At 41.2% G+C, this 15,909-nt stretch overlaps 1 protein-coding gene across 1 annotated transcript in view; it reads right to left on the bottom strand.

Annotated features, from left to right (window-relative positions):
* The window catches only part of ugcg (UDP-glucose ceramide glucosyltransferase), a 52,553-nt gene that overhangs the window by 23,914 nt on the left and 12,730 nt on the right, over positions 1-15,909 (bottom strand). The window contains exons 2-3 of the mRNA XM_073048599.1: positions 8,963-9,104; positions 5,423-5,525 (exon numbers count right to left, since the gene is read on the bottom strand). Of these exons, the coding sequence (XP_072904700.1) occupies positions 5,423-5,525; positions 8,963-9,104 (245 nt within the window). The remainder of the gene's footprint in view (positions 1-5,422; positions 5,526-8,962; positions 9,105-15,909) is intronic.

Below are 15,909 nucleotides of genomic sequence, written 5' to 3'. Positions count from 1 at the left end.
ATTAATGGATGTGACAAGATCCAGAAGTCACAATGTTACTTTTGTGGAAAAATTCTTGAGAACAAAAATATGAAGCCAGCAAAACTGAAAGAGCACCTCACATCTGTCTATCCTGAAAATGCATCTAAAGATGCAGGTTATATTTCATACAAAGAAAGCCTAATTTGAAAAAGTAGTGACACATCCATAACTTGGATTTGCAATTTCACAAAGACCTTTTCTTGAAGCCTCCTATAAAATTGCTTACTGAACTGCCAAACAAAAGAAGCCTCACACTATAGGAGAGACTTCAGTAAAGCTATGTGAACTGGAAATAGTTGAGCTGGTTTGTGGACCGGAACAGAGGGAAAGGTAAAAGCTTCCCTTATCAAATAAGTTGATCATGACATCAAAGCTTATGGGGAGAAGGCTGGGGTGTGGGACTGAGGAGAGGAAAAAAGAATCAGCCATAATTGAATGGCAGAGCAGACTTGATGCGCCAAATAGCCTAATTATGCTCCTATGTCTTACATGTCAGAATAGTTTATATTTCTTTTAAAATTTTGAGGCAGGTCATTGAGGGATTAGCAGCCTCACAATTCCCATTCATTATGCAAGTGGATGAAGTTTCAGTCATGCTTCAATGTAGTCAGCTCCTTGTTTTTTGTACGTAATGTGCATGCGGTTGCCATCAAAGCTGAATTTTTACTTTGTGAGTCCTTTTTGGAAACTACAAAGGTTGTCAATGTTTTGTGAAAGGCAAAAAGTTTTTTGCCAAACAAAACTTTTGTTGTTGTCCCTTTCTGTGCCTTATGGCATATCGGGCAGCAACTGTTGCTTCTTTAGCATTTTTTTCTGCTTTTCTTTTATGAGGCAGAGTTGCTAGCTCAACGCTCAACCCAGAATGGATGGAAAGCATACAAGGAGACAGCTGGATTCAAACCTGGAACTGCTTGCCTCGAAGTCCAGTGTGAATGGCTCAACACCACTGGCTGGCCAAACAAAACTTTGATTGGAAAGAAAAACCTCATACTCTGCACAGATGAAGCTCCTGTTATGCTTGGTAATACATCTGGTTTTGCTACTTTCGTGAAAAAAGGAAGCTCCTCACTTCACCACCACTTTTTTTTTCATACAGATATGCACTTCCAACAAAGACTCTTCCAACAACCCTGAAAGCAATTTTGTCAACAGGCACAAAAGTAATCGACTTTATTAGATGCAGGTCTCTGAATAATCACAGTTTTTTAAAAATACTTTAAGAAATGGGTGCAGAATATGAAGTGCTTCTCTACCACACAGAAGTTCACTAGTCTTCAAAAGAACATCTTGAATCACTTGCTCGAACTAAGGACAGAAATTTCACTTTTTCCAAAAGAGGGGGGGAAAAAAAAAATCGCACTCTTGGAACAGTTTGCGAAAAAGAATTGTATCCATGCAGCAATACATTTAACCGTATGAATGAAATAAATCTTTGAATTCAAGGTCCTGAAGACACCATTATGGATGCTACTGAAAAATTACAAGCTTCCTTGGCTAAGCTGCCAATATTGAAGAAGAGAATAGAGGCCAATATCTCTGCAAACTTTCAAATGCTGGAGGAAGTGCTTTACCAAGATAAAGTTGAGATACAAAATTCTCTGTCAATTTCTTTAAAGAGAGATATCTGCATACACCTGGAAACACTTCACAACTTTTTCAAAATTTTTTTCCATCTTTATAGCATTGAAGTTGAACCATGGATCCACAATCCTTTTCTTTCTGATATAAACTGTATCGAAGATGTTGATCTATCTAAAGATGAACTCATTGATCTTAGGACAAAGAACTCATTACAGTAGTGGTCACCAACCTTTTTAAGCCCAAGATCCCCTACCTCAGCCTTAGAGAAAGGCAAGATCGACTTACTAAAATCGGTTAGTCACACGCATGCGCAGCGGGCAGAAAAGACCGGAAGTAAAACCCCACAACCCGAAAGTAGAAATAAATGTATGTACACCAGGGGTCACCAAGCTTTTTCGCACCGCGGACCAGTTTAATATTGACAATATTCTTGCTGATCGGCCGACGGTGGTGGAGAGGGTGTTAAGCAGGACTGGAATACAGCAATACTCGAAGCAGGTTCCTTATGTCCAGTCTATTCCGCAATGTAGTTTTCGTGGCTCTGAGCACTTAGCTTCTGTCCCTCTTGCTCACGTTTTTTCCAGTGAAAAAATTCAACGGGTTTGTCTTTAAGTGCAGGGGGCTTGGACTCAGGGTACCAAAGCAGTTTTGAGGGCTTCATTGCCTTATTAGACAGCTTCCAGGCCCGAACTCCCTCCTGCCCACCTGCTGCCAGACTCCTTGGCCAGGTGCGGCTGGTTGCGGATGGGGTGAGAGGACAAGGTAAGGGCCTGAGGTCCCCATATCAGGGCCATGGCGGTCACAGTCAGGAGAGAGCAATCGACCAAGCGAGGAGCGCGAGAGGGTGTGCGCCCCCCCCCCCCCCCCCCCCCGTAGGATCTATCAGCCGACGAAAGTTTGTCTCAAGGGATGACTTTCAGTAGATCGCAGTGAGGTAGCTGCTGTGCTACTTATGAAACCCTGAGCCTGAATTAGGTAGTCTGCGAATATTTTAGCATTCGGTGTGGTAAACAGGTTTAGAGACAGTGCCCATCTGTCCATGCTCTTGGCTAGTACCAATGGCACTTCCCGCCGGCCGTGTGAGGCAGCCGGTTACCCGAGGCCAACCTGTGATCCCTGGTGCGAGGGTATCACTGCGCTTAGGCGACTGATGACCTCGCGTGCGTTCAAGTTCAACAGTGAATGAGGAAAGGTGCAGTTGACTCATATCGCCAAATCATATCCTTTCCTCACGGCCTGGTGGTTGGGGACCACTGAAGTACACTGTGTAGTGTGTGGCTGGGGAGCTACACGCATGCGCACTGGGCAGAAAGAATGTAACTAAAACCTCGCAACCCGGAAACAATCTCTCAACAGTATTTGTGTATTTCTTTTTCATTTATTTTTCGGGATCTACTGGGAAAGTCTCAAAGATCGACCAGTCCATCGCAATCAACCACTACACTACAGGAAGGATGTGGAAACTATAGGTAGGGTCCAGGGGAGATTTAAAGGATGCTGCCTGGATTGGGGAGCATGCCTTATGAGAATGGGTTGAGTGAACTCGGCCTTTTCTCCTTGGAGCAGTGCAGTAGGAGAGATGACCTGACAGAGGTATACAAGATGCTAATAGGCATAGATCGTGTGGATAGTCAGAGGCTTTTCCCCCAGGGCTGAAATGGCTAACACAAGAGGGCACAGTTTTAAGATGCTTGGAAGTAAGTACAGAGGAGATGTCAGGGGTAAGTTTTTTAAATAAAAATGCAGAGTAGTGAGTGCGTGGAATGGGCTGCCGGCGACAGTGGTGAAGGCTGATATGACAGGGTCTTTTAAGAGACTCCTGGATAGGTACATGGAGCTTAGAAAAATAGAGGGCTATGATAACCCTAGGTAATTTCTGAAGTACACACATGCTCAGCACAGCATTGTGGGCCGAAGGGCCTGTATTGCGCTATAGGTTTTCTAAGTTCCTATGTATAACTTACTACAATTGGAGTTTAAAATCAAAAAGCCCTGGAGAATTCTGGTGTTCCTTGAAAGAACACTAACCTCACCTTGTAAAGCAAGCTATGGAAGCTTTATTTCTATTTGCAACAACAATCTTTGCGAATCAGGATTTTCAACACTTGTAACCACTAAAACAAAAAACACATTTGATTGGATGTCCAACAAGACGTGTTGTTTTATCAAGGACCACACCACAGTTTAATGTTCTTACTTAGGATAAGCAACAAAAGCCTTCACACTGATATGCTATTAAAAAATAAAATGTAATTTTAACCTGCCTATATTTTAAATAAACAGTGGCATGCAAAAGTTTGAGCATCCCGTTCAAAATTTCTGTTACTGTGAATAGCTAAACGAGTAAAAGATGACCTGATTTCCAAAAGGCATAAAGTTAAAGATGACACATTTCTTTAATATTGTTAAGATTCTGAATTTTGTGGTGAGTACACAGGAGAGGTTTTCTTCTGATGACTCTATGAAGGTCATATTTGTATAGGTATTGCTACACAGTAGAACACTGCACCACCACTCCAGAGTCTGCTAAATCTTCCTGAAGGTCTTTTGTAGTCAAATGGGGGTTCTGATTTGCCTTTCTAGCAATCCTACAAGCAGTTCTCTTGGAAAATTTTCTTGGTCTTCCAGACCTCAACTTGACCTCCACCGTTCCTGTAACTGCTATTTCTTAATTACATTACGAACCTAGGATACCTGAAAACGCTTTGCTATCTTCTTATAGTCTTCTCCTGCTTTGTGGGCATCATTTATTTTAATTTTCAGAGTGCTAGGCAGCTGCTTAGAGGAGCCCATGGCTGCTGATTGTTGGGACAAGGTTTGAGGAGTCAGGGTATTTATAAAGCTTTGAAATTTGCATCACCTGGCCTTTCCTAACAATGACTGTGAACAGGCCATAGCTCTAACAAGCTAAATATGGTCTGAGACCTTAGTTATCTGAGAGCTCAAATCTCTTGGGGTGCCCAAACTTTTGCATGGTGCTCCTTTCCTTGTTTTCACCCTAAAATTGTACAAAACAAAAATAATACACTAATTGTGCTTAAAATGTTGAAAAGAATGTTTCATCTTTAACTTTATGACTTTTGGAGATCAGTTCATCTTCTAATCACTTAACTATTCATAGTAACAGAAATTTTGACCAGGGGTGTCCAAACTTTTGCATGCCACTGTATAGTCTTGTTATTTAATGTGCAATCAAGAAGCACATATCTTACTATATCACAAATTTGTTTTATTTTAATATTTTGATAACTGTATTTCAATAGAATTTGTTTCTTTTGTAGACCTATGTATTTTATTTTGTATTTAAGTACATTATTCTGAGAGCAGGTCCATAGGCTTTACTGGGCTACCAAAGGAGTACATGGCATAAAAAAAGGTTATGTATCCCTACTTTAGACCAATCCTGAAACTTACTACCTGACGGGATGGTGTAGGCAGTTGATGTGATCACACAAGTATATGAAATAATAGCAGTTTGTCATAAGCTAACAGACTACAAAATAGGATTAACCATGAGCCAGTGCTTTGTTCTGTGTCATAAATTTATTACTATAATCAGGAAATCAGAATTAATGATGTATTATGCTAGTACAAGAACCATTACATTTGAGTAAATGATTAAATCTGCTAATAAGGACCATACTGACTTTAAGGCTACCCAACAGAACAGAGCACAAGATGCAATGCAAAAAGAAAACTTCCAATCCATAATGCTGACAAGTTTTGGGGAAACAGCGCTAAACATAGCTCATTTATATTCAGCTAAATAGATGGCCTTTTCCATCAGTGCCAGGAATAGCTTTATATTAAATCTACTTACCGATAAACAATTTGGCATCTACATTTGGATATTTGCCCAGCAGCTTTTTACACACATCAATTGCAGGATCTTCATGGTCTTGTATGCAAAGGAGTATTTCAAACTGGTATGGGAATGGTTCAGAAAGAGAGTAAAGGTTAAAAACATGCCGTTTGGTCAAGACGAAGAATGGCCCAGCCTTAACAGAAACTCAAGGTATTTAATGGCATCAAGTACACAATCTAGGTTCACTCATTTCCTTTTCAACTCCTCCTATAGCATTCCTTACACTTAAGATTGAGTTTATCTCATCTGAAGGAAGGAAAAATTCTAGACGATGAATCCAGATTACTCTCAGGACTTTTAGAAACTAGATTAATATTGGCAGATCCTGAACGAATTTAACACTAGTTACATCAAAATTTTTCACAGATTTAGCTAGTCACAAGGTGTAAGGTTTTACACAGGGGTTTGGTCACGACAGGTGAAAAAGACTAACAGTGCAAGATGATCATAAAAAATTTGTATTTAGAATATTTGAATTACTTAGAACTGTACTATGAAGTAAAAGGATTGCCAGACTTTACAATATAATAGATAGTCAGCATGAAAAGGCCAATATTTTATTTGTATTTTAAACACAGTGACAACCTTTTGATTGGAAAGTTGGTAAAGGATTACTGTGCATAGAGCAGAATTCAGATTACGGTCAGATCAGGTATTATCTTATTAAATAGCAGAGCAGACTGTAAAAGCTGAATAGCCTTCTCCTGTTTGTAATTCACAATACTAATAGGGATCAAATCAATGTAAAGATTTACATGGCAAGGAATTAAAGACCATACTTTATTTAGACTGAAACAAAAAACTCAAATTCCATATCTACAATTATCAAAATGTTTAAATAATTGCCAGCATCAACTGCTATAAGACATTTAATTCACCGAAGACCAAATTGACATATCCAAAACAGAATTTCATGGCTTTTACTTATAATCCAGCTTCAATTTATCTGTCCAGAGTTATAATTAAAATACTTGGTATAAGCATTTGGAAGATAGGCAAGAAAATCAAATTGGACATCAAACCACTTAGAAGATATTGCAATAACTAATTAAAATCTATCAAAGAGATAGACACCTGGAGAAGGGGGTTAATGAGACAATATCCAGAATATAAGTTAAGATACGAGAAAAAAATTACACTCCAAACCTCCCTTCTCCCCCAGACACTAACAAACCCCTTCCTCCCTCCGATCCCAGCTCTCATCCATGCCAGGTTTTCGCTATCCTCTCTGACCTCAGTAAGGGCCTGAACTTTATCACCTTGCACCCACACCTCAGTGAGTTCCACGCCCACCACCTCCAGCTTATTTCTTTGACAAGGACTCTCCACCCCGTACCAATGATCCCTCCTCCCCTTCTTCCTGGACACCCCGCCCTAATCTTCTGCCTGCTCTGGACCTTTTCACTGCTAACTGCCAACAGGACATTAACCATCTAGACTAGCGATCCTCTCTCCTATTCCAAACTCACTCCTGAACGCTCGGTTCTCCACTCCCTGCACACCAATCCTAACCTCACCAAACCTGCATATAGGGGAGGTGCTGTAGTAGTCTGGCGTACTGACTTCTACCTTGCTGAAGCCCAATGCTAACTCTCAGACACCTCCTCTTACTTACCCCTCAAACAGGACTCCACTAAGGAACACCAGGCCATTGTCTCCCAGGCCATCACCAAACTTATTGACTCTGGTGATCTCCCATCATCACCACCAATCATAGATCCTGCATCCTGTACCGCCAATACCACAAACCCACTTGTTCAGGTAGACCCATTGTTTCAGCTTGTTCCTGCCCCACTGAACAACTATCAGCATACCTTGACTACTTAAAACCCCCTAGTTCAGTCCCTTCCTACTACATCCATGACACTTCACGCACCTGCATCTTTTCAATGATTTCAGGTTCCCTGGCCCCCATCAACTTATTTTCACTATGGATATCCAGTACCTATACACCTCCATCCCCCATCAGGAAGGCCTCAAAGCTCTCCGTTTTCTTCTGGACACCAGACCTAACCAGTTCCCCTCCACCACCACTCTCCTCCACCTAGCAAAACTTGTCCTTACTCTATATAATTTCACCTTTGGCTCCTCCCACTTCCTTCAAACAAAAGGAGTAGCCATGGGTACTTGCATGGGTCTCAGCTATGCCTGCCTGTTTATTGGCTTCGTGGAACAGTCTATGTTCCAAGCCTACACCAGTGACCGTCCTGCACTCTTCCTAAGCTACATCGACGATTGCATTGGTACTGCTTCCTGCACCCATGATGAACTCGTCAACTTCATCTACTTTGCCTTCAACATCGCTTTCTCAAATTTCGGGTAATGCCCCCTCACTGCCCCCTTCAGCCTTTACCATTTCCCATCTCCTTTTCCCTCTCTCACCCCATTGCCTCTCTCTGTTGCTCCTTCCTCCTTTTCTTTCTTCCATGACCTTTTGTCTCTCTCACCAATCAACTTTCCAGGTCCTTCCCCCTCCAGGTTTCACCGATCACCTTGTGTTTCTCTCTCTCTCCTCCCCCCACCTTTAAATCTACTCCTCAGCTTTTTCCTTCAATCCTGCTGAAGGAGTTCAGCCCAAAACATCGACTGTACTTTTTTCCTAGATGCTGCCTGGCTTGCTGAGTTCCTCCAGCACTTTGTATGTGTTGCTCTTGTTTGTGACCAACTAGTTAGTAACTTCTTAAGATTCAGAATCAGTTTCAAGCACAGAAATTAATTGGAGTTATCAGATATCTTGTCAAGTAATCACTCTCCATGTAACAGTGTTTTCAGCATTTTTGAAACAAAAGAAAATACAATTCCACTGTCACATAACATTAAGAACTTGTAGGAAACCTAACTGAGAAGCTTGAAGTATTTTTACTCCAACAACTTATACATAATTTAGGAATTGATCCTAGCACTTTCTAGATGAAATGTAGTTTATTAATTGAGACATCTGGATTTATTAATATAACATTAGCACAAAATTAATCGAAGAATAGCACCTTCAGCCCCATGCCCCCAAAATGTATAAGCATAGCTTTTTACTTAATTTAAATCCTCTTGAAAAAGTTTTAAAAAAAAATCACATTCTGAAACATACCAAAAGTCAGTATTTAAACTTGAAAGTCAAAAATTTTGTCTTCATTATAATAATGTGCTTGATTAACAGCAAATTACAGTTAAAATCTGGATAATGTCTGCGTATAGATAGGAAACCAACAGAGGACTGAAACCAACAGAAGTAAATTCATGGTGTCAGGGAAGATGGGGAAATGGTTAGGGCGAAGAAAATTTGCACTTATTGAACTCAGAAACCCAATACAAAGTGGTCAATGTTGTTGGAGATGTCATGCTAGGAAGCTCTATAGAACTGGAGAAGCCAAAATGAAACTAATGAAATTCACTCTGCCCAATGTACAGAATGTCAATGGTGTCAAAAACGAACAACTGTTTTTATTATCACTATTTTTTTCCTCTGTAACAAAGAGCTTCATGAAATGTCATACATACTTTAGGATAATCAAGTTCAAAAAAGGTTTCCAAGTTGCTTATGAGATTTGGGTCCACTCCTTTCAAGGGTTTAAGCAAGGATACACCAGGAAGCTTGCTGTAAGGCTGTTTGTCCGTTGTCTTCTTATTTAGATGAAGACGGCTGAGGAGATGCAAAATTATAATTGTTAGTATTTGTTATTAGTTGCACCTTAAACAGACACAGAACTGAGCATGAACACAGCACAACTGTGTAAACGAATAAACAGTTCACTAGATGCTGCTGGTCGACTTGACAGATAAATGCTGAATTGTTTGATACACACTTAAATTACAGTATCAAATAGTAATTAAGATTAGAGGTATGTATTAACATTCTCTTATACAGGGAATACCAGGCATTCTGAGTAATTGATGAAAGTGCATTTGCAATATTTTTATTTAAACCCTATAGAATATTTAATTTCCACTATATCATAAGGAGAAAAAGAATGAGTTTGTAAGCAATAATTAAAAGTGTACCCTTCAAGAAAACTAAACAAGACTGAACAGAAATAGGAAAATTACAATGTGTAAAATAGTCATACACTTGCATCATACTGTATAAAGTTCTTTACAAAAAATAATTTAAGTTTGCATATCAAAAAGACTTAAAATCATGATTTGCTTTTGTTATTCTGTCAAAACTGAAAAGAAAGTCACGTTATTGCTTTTAATAGACTTTTTACTTCACTGGATTTATGCAATGCTGTATTGTAGAATTCATCACAAAGAATTTTACAGGAGCATTACATAATTTCTCATTATCTTGCAATGTCAGTTCTTTGGTTATTTAATCTCCCTTCCCTATTCCACCATTGTACACTGGCTCTTACTCTGGTTCTATTCTTGTGACATTCCCACCCATTTTAGATTAGCATGCTTTTAGCAGCTGAGTAAGTGTCTGTTTATTGCATCTCTTTTCCTATTTGATACTGCTTATAGCTGCACTCTTAACTGATTTATTTGAGGATTTATAGCACTATCAGCATTTTAATTAGTCTTTTTGGGTGAAAAAGAAAGTATATTTGCCCAAGTATGCAATACATCAGTAAAGATAAAATGAAAACACTGCATACATGCTGGTATAACACTAAAGCTACTGAAACAGCACGACTGCAGTTGCATGTTGTTATATCAGATAAATCTACTGCTGTGTGGTAACTGGTGAAATACACCTAAACAACAAGCAGCAAACTTCTAGAAATACACAGGCTTGCTTGGTATTTTACCAAAACTTTAATGATCCCTGCATCCATAAGGGCTAATGCATGGTTGGCTTTTTTTTTTCCACAAATGCCAAATTTTATGTAAAATTCATAATGTCAACAGATCAGATGAAATGCTTTAGTGGAAGTCTGTTGGAGATACTTTTGTTTTTACACAAGGAAAACCGCTTAGCTTTGCGAAATGATCACACCAAATAAACGTGACATTTACAATTTATACAATTGCATATGCAGCAGTACATTTTAAATGCTGTACTATTGCAAATCTGTCACTGAACAGAAAACCTGCCAATTAACCACATAGTATGTTTGGCAATGTATCATTAAGCCACAATTATCTGGCATTTCATGAGTTAAGCAATAACTCACCCGCTGCAATTTAAAACTTGGCTTTTAAACATTTACTGGCAGCATTGAATAACATTTACTCAAAGCTTCACAAACTGTTACCTTTTGTCGAGGTAAGCCTCCAAAAGGTGAAAGCCAAATATAAAGTCAACAACAGTGCTAAGAGTATGGAGGATAAAGGTGTGGTCAACTGCATCAATGATTGCAAATAGTCTGAAGGATGAAGAGAAAAATCTCACTTGTAACTTTGTTAAAAGATACTATGATGGACTCAAATTGACACAGATTTACAAACTTTCCTGGAACGTTACAATTTGGGATAAGCTAGACTGCTGACATTAAGAGGAAAATTAGGTACAATTGTTTGCATGGGCAGAAAAGTCAATTTTTTTTAAAGTGCTGATTGTAGATAATGAAGAAGGACAGTACCAAATAACATGAAGAGGAAGGAGAAAGTGGTTAACAGTTTAGAGCAAATGGAGTCAAGGGAGAAGGAACAGGGTCTCAGACTAGATAATCTTGAAGGGAACAAGAGAGAAATTAGAAAAATAAACAGAAGTAAACAGTTTTAGTGTTGCATACACAAAATGCTGGAGAAATCAACAGGTCAGGCAGCATCTATGGAAATGAATAAACAGTCGACAATTTAGGCTGGAATAAGAGCCAGGAGAAAGTTTAGTGTCCAGGCCGGGGGAATAGAGTGCAGGTTGGAGGAGATGAATAGGTAAGAGGATCATGGAACGAATGATCCTTGTGGAAAACTGAGGGGGGGGGGGGGTCAAAATGTGTTTGGTAGGGTCCTGTTGAAGATGGCAGAAATTGCAGAGACTGATGTGTATGATGTGGAGGCTCAGGGGTGATAGGTGAGGAACTCTATCCCTGTTAAGAAGATGGAATGAGCGCAGATGTCCAGGAAATGGAACAGATGCGGGTGACAACATCTTCCTGTCTCCATCTCGGGAGACAGCTTATCTACTGATATCTACTATAAGCCTACTGACTCTCATAGCTACCTGGACTATTCCTCTTCCCACCCTGTCTCTTGCAAAAATGCCATCCGCTTCTCGCAATTCCTCCGTCTCCACCCCATCTGCTCTCAGGATGAGGCTTTTCATTCCAGGGTGAAGGAGATGTCTTCCTTTATTAAACAAAGGGGCTTCCCTTCGTCCACCATCAACTCTGCTCTCAAACGCATCTCTCCCATTTCCCACACATCTGCCCTCACCCCATCCACCCGCCACCCCACTCGGGATAGGGTTCCTCTTGTCCTCACCTACCACCCCACCAGCCTCCGGGTCCAACGTATAATTCTCCATAACTTCCGCCACCTCCAACGGGATCCCACTACCGAGCACATCTTTCCCTCCCCCTCTTTCTGCTTTCCGCAGGAATCGCTCCCTACACGACTCCCTTGTCCATTCGTGCCCCCCATCCCTTCTCACCGATCTCCCTCCTGGCACTTATCCTTGTAAGCGGAACAAGTGCTACTCCTGCCCTTACACTTCCTCCCTCACCACCATTCAGGGCCCCAGACAGTCCTTCCAGGTGAGGCGACACTTCACCTGTGAGTCGGCTGGTGTGGTATACTGCGTCCGATGCTCTCAGTGCAGCCTTTTAAATATTGGTGAGACCCGACGCAGACTGGGAGATTATTTCATTGAACACCTACCCTCTGTCCACCAGAGAAAGCAGGATCTCCCAGTGGCCACACATTTTAATTCCATGTCCCATTCCCATTCTGATATGTCTACTCATGTCCCCCTCTGCTGTCAAGATGAAGCCACACTCAGGTTGGAGGAACAACACCTTATATTCCGCCTGAGTAGCCTCCAACCTGATGGCATGAACATTGATTTCTCTAACTTCCATTAATGCTCCTCCTCCCCTTCTTACCCCATCCCTTCTTTATTTATTCCCCCTTTTTTTCTCTCTCTGCCCCTCTCATAATCACTCTTTGCCTGTATTCCATCTCCCTCTGGTGCTCCCCTACACCTTTCTTTCTCCCTAGGGCTCCCATCCAATGATCCTTTCCCTTCTCCAGCTCTCAGCTTCACCCTCCCCTTCCTGTCTTCTCCTATCATTTTGGATTTCCCCCTCTCCCTCCTACTTTCAAATCTCTTACTATCTTTTCTTTCAGTTTGTCCTGACGAAGGGTCTCGGCCTGAAACGTTGATTGTGCTTCTCCCTATAGATGCTGTCTGGCCGGCTGTGTTCCACCAGCATTTTGTGTGTGTTGCTTGAATTTCCAGCATCTGCAGATCTCCTCATGTTTGCATACTCTATATCTGGTGGGTAAACTACCCTTGCTGGGTCTCAACACTTCTCTCTGTAACTGGATCCTGGACATCTTGATAGAAAGGTCACAGTTAGACTGTGTTGGCAGAAACATCTCTAGATCCATCATACTGAGCACCAATGCTCCCCTGGACTGCATACTCCGCCCACTGCAGATGCACAACTGCATTGCTAGATCCAGTTCAAAGTGAATTATCAAGTTCACTGAAGACAACAGTGGTTGGCCTCATCAACGATGACAAGATGACATAACGAGAGGTGGCAGAGCGGCTACAGAATGGTGTGAGCACAACCCAAGGCTGAACGTGGACAAGATCAAAGAAGTGATTGTGGACTTCAGCAAAGTGCAGGCTCCACCTCTCACTGCTCCTCACTGGGGAGAATTACAAACACAGGTTCCTGGGAGTGCACTTAATGAACAATCTCACCTAGTCCTTCAACATTACTCTTTGTTCAAGAAAATACAGCAGTGTTTTCACTTCCTGAGGAGAATGGGGAGAGTAAGACTCCCCCACACCTAACCAGTTTTTAAAGAAGCACCACTGGGAGGGTCCTGACCAGCTGCATCACCATCTGCTATGGAATTGCAAGGCATCTGACTGCAAGTTCCTAACAAGGATCGTGAGGACTACTGAAAGGATTGTCAGGATTTTTCTTCCACCTATTAGATATATTTATCAGGCCAACTACAAATGCAAGGCCCTTAGTATCATCAGTGATTCCTCCCATCCAACCAACAATGTTTTTGATCCCCTACCATCAGGCAGGAGATACTGTAGCATTAGGACAAGAACTGTTAGCATTGAAAACAACTTTCTGCAGGCCATAAGGCCACTGAAATCCTTGCCATCATCCAGGTATCATCATGTATGAAGAGCCAGTAGCGTTATACTACTTACTTTTTAAACCTGTATCATATATGTACCTTATTTGTTCATTTATTTATGGTTATATCACTTACGTTATGTGTGTGAGTTACAGTCTTCTGCACCTTGGTCCAGAGGAGGAATGTTGTCTAGTTTAGCAGTATACATGTGTATGATTGAATGACAATAAAATTGAACTTTTACTTCTCCGCTCCATTCCCACACCAACACGTCTGTCCACTGCCAGAGTGCGGCTAAGTGCAGACTGGAGTAACAACTCCTATTCCATCTGGGTAGATCACCGAATTCTCAAAAAAATCAGGTAAACTGCATCCACCCCTCTCTTTTCTTATTCCTCCTGATCTTCTTAGTTATTCCTACACATCCATCCTCCTCACCAATTCTTCCTTCCCCTCCACCATCTGCGCATAACCACTCATTCCGCTTATTTCCCTATCCACTTCCCACCATTTCCATTGCCCTCCTCACGTCCCTTACTAGAATCCCTGCTCCATTTCCTCTGCCTCAGCATTTTATCATTTCTACCTATCACCTCCCATCTTTAGTCACTATTCTCACTCTGCCCCTCCTCCACCTACCAATCACCTCCTCACGTGGATCCACCTATAGCATGCTAAATCCTGCTCCACCTTTTCATATTAGCTTTCTTCCCTCTTTCAGCCCCCAGGAAGAGCCTCAGCCTGAAATATCAACTATCCATTTCCCTCCACAGATGATGCCTGAATCACTACCCCACCACCACTGAATTCCGTCATCGCCTTGTTCGTTGCTCCAGATTCCACCGTCTGCAGTCTTGTGTCTTTAAGTTTAGTTGCTGGCTGCCTTGGTTTTGAGAGTACACTATTCATTTTCATTTACAAAGACAGCCAGCTTCCATGCTAGCTAATTACAAATTTAACAGCTATCAACTGCACACAAACTGGGCCTGACCGACACATCAGCAGGTGCAAGTATCATCATTAGAGCACATGACAGCAGATGTATCAGAAATAGAGCTTTCATTACCACAATAAACTTGCATGCCTTAGCAGCAATCATGTACACCTAGTGAGATCACAAATCCAATATTTACAAAGACCAAGCGAAACACATGTCTATAGTTACAACAGAATTCCCCTTTGAGAAAATCAAAAAGCCCAAGAGAATACAGCGTTCTAATTTATTCAGTCCAAATCCTTGTACCTTAGATACAGACATTACTCAATACAATAGCCACAATGACAAGTTGGTCAAACAGAAAACCTGCAGAAGATCCAATAGCCATTTGAGAAAAAGCTTAAAACTGGCAAATAAGCAAAGATAAGATTTTAAAAAGAGACACATGAGATATATTTATCTGGGAAGCAACATGAAATGGTGCTGGCAGCAAACCCAATTTTCTAGAGAATCTTTCACATGGAGGGTGGTGGCTATGTGGACTGACCTGCCAGAAGACGTGATAAAGGGCAGAATAATTATGTTTAAAAGACATTTAGGTAGATTAATTGATAGGAAAGGCTATTCATGACATACGTAAGTGACAATTAATCTGATTTTGATGTGGGTCTTTACTGTGAACTGAGATTGGGAAGGAAGTGGCAGGGAGGGGGAAGCATCAGAGAGACATTCTGTAATAATCAATAAACCAACTGATTGGAATCACACTTATTTGGTGTCTCAGGGATGGATGTGTCTGCATTCACACTACCCTCCTTCCCACATCCACCCCGGCACTCCATCTCTGCCACCTGTCCCACACCCCTCCCACAGTGCTCTACCTTCACCATTCAACATTATTTGCTCCCTCCTGATTTACAAAATATACATACACACACATACAATTATAGCGTTACAAATAAACCCAAAACCTTTGCACAGTACTGTTTAGCTACGCTCTGCAAAAGACAAGAAACTGAAGAAATTGTGGACATAGCTCAGCGCATCAGCTTCCTCTCAATGGACCCTGACTATACTTCCCACTGCCTCAGTAAAGCAGCCAGCATGTTCAAATACCCCATCCACCCCAAGCATTTCTCTTCTTTCCTTTTCCATTGTGCAGAAGATACAAAAGCCTGAAAGCACATACCACCAAGCTCAAGGAAGGCTTCTACCCCACTATCGTTAGAATACTAAATGGTTAATAAAGCCTTCTCAGGCCTCCAGCCGGGTAAAGATATCGATTGACGATAAA

This window comes from Hemitrygon akajei, chromosome 6 (assembly GCF_048418815.1).
Source record: "Hemitrygon akajei chromosome 6, sHemAka1.3, whole genome shotgun sequence".
Lineage (NCBI taxonomy): Eukaryota > Metazoa > Chordata > Chondrichthyes > Myliobatiformes > Dasyatidae > Hemitrygon > Hemitrygon akajei.
The sequence above is the reverse complement of the archived record's forward strand: the minus strand, read 5'-3'. Positions and strand labels throughout refer to the sequence as shown.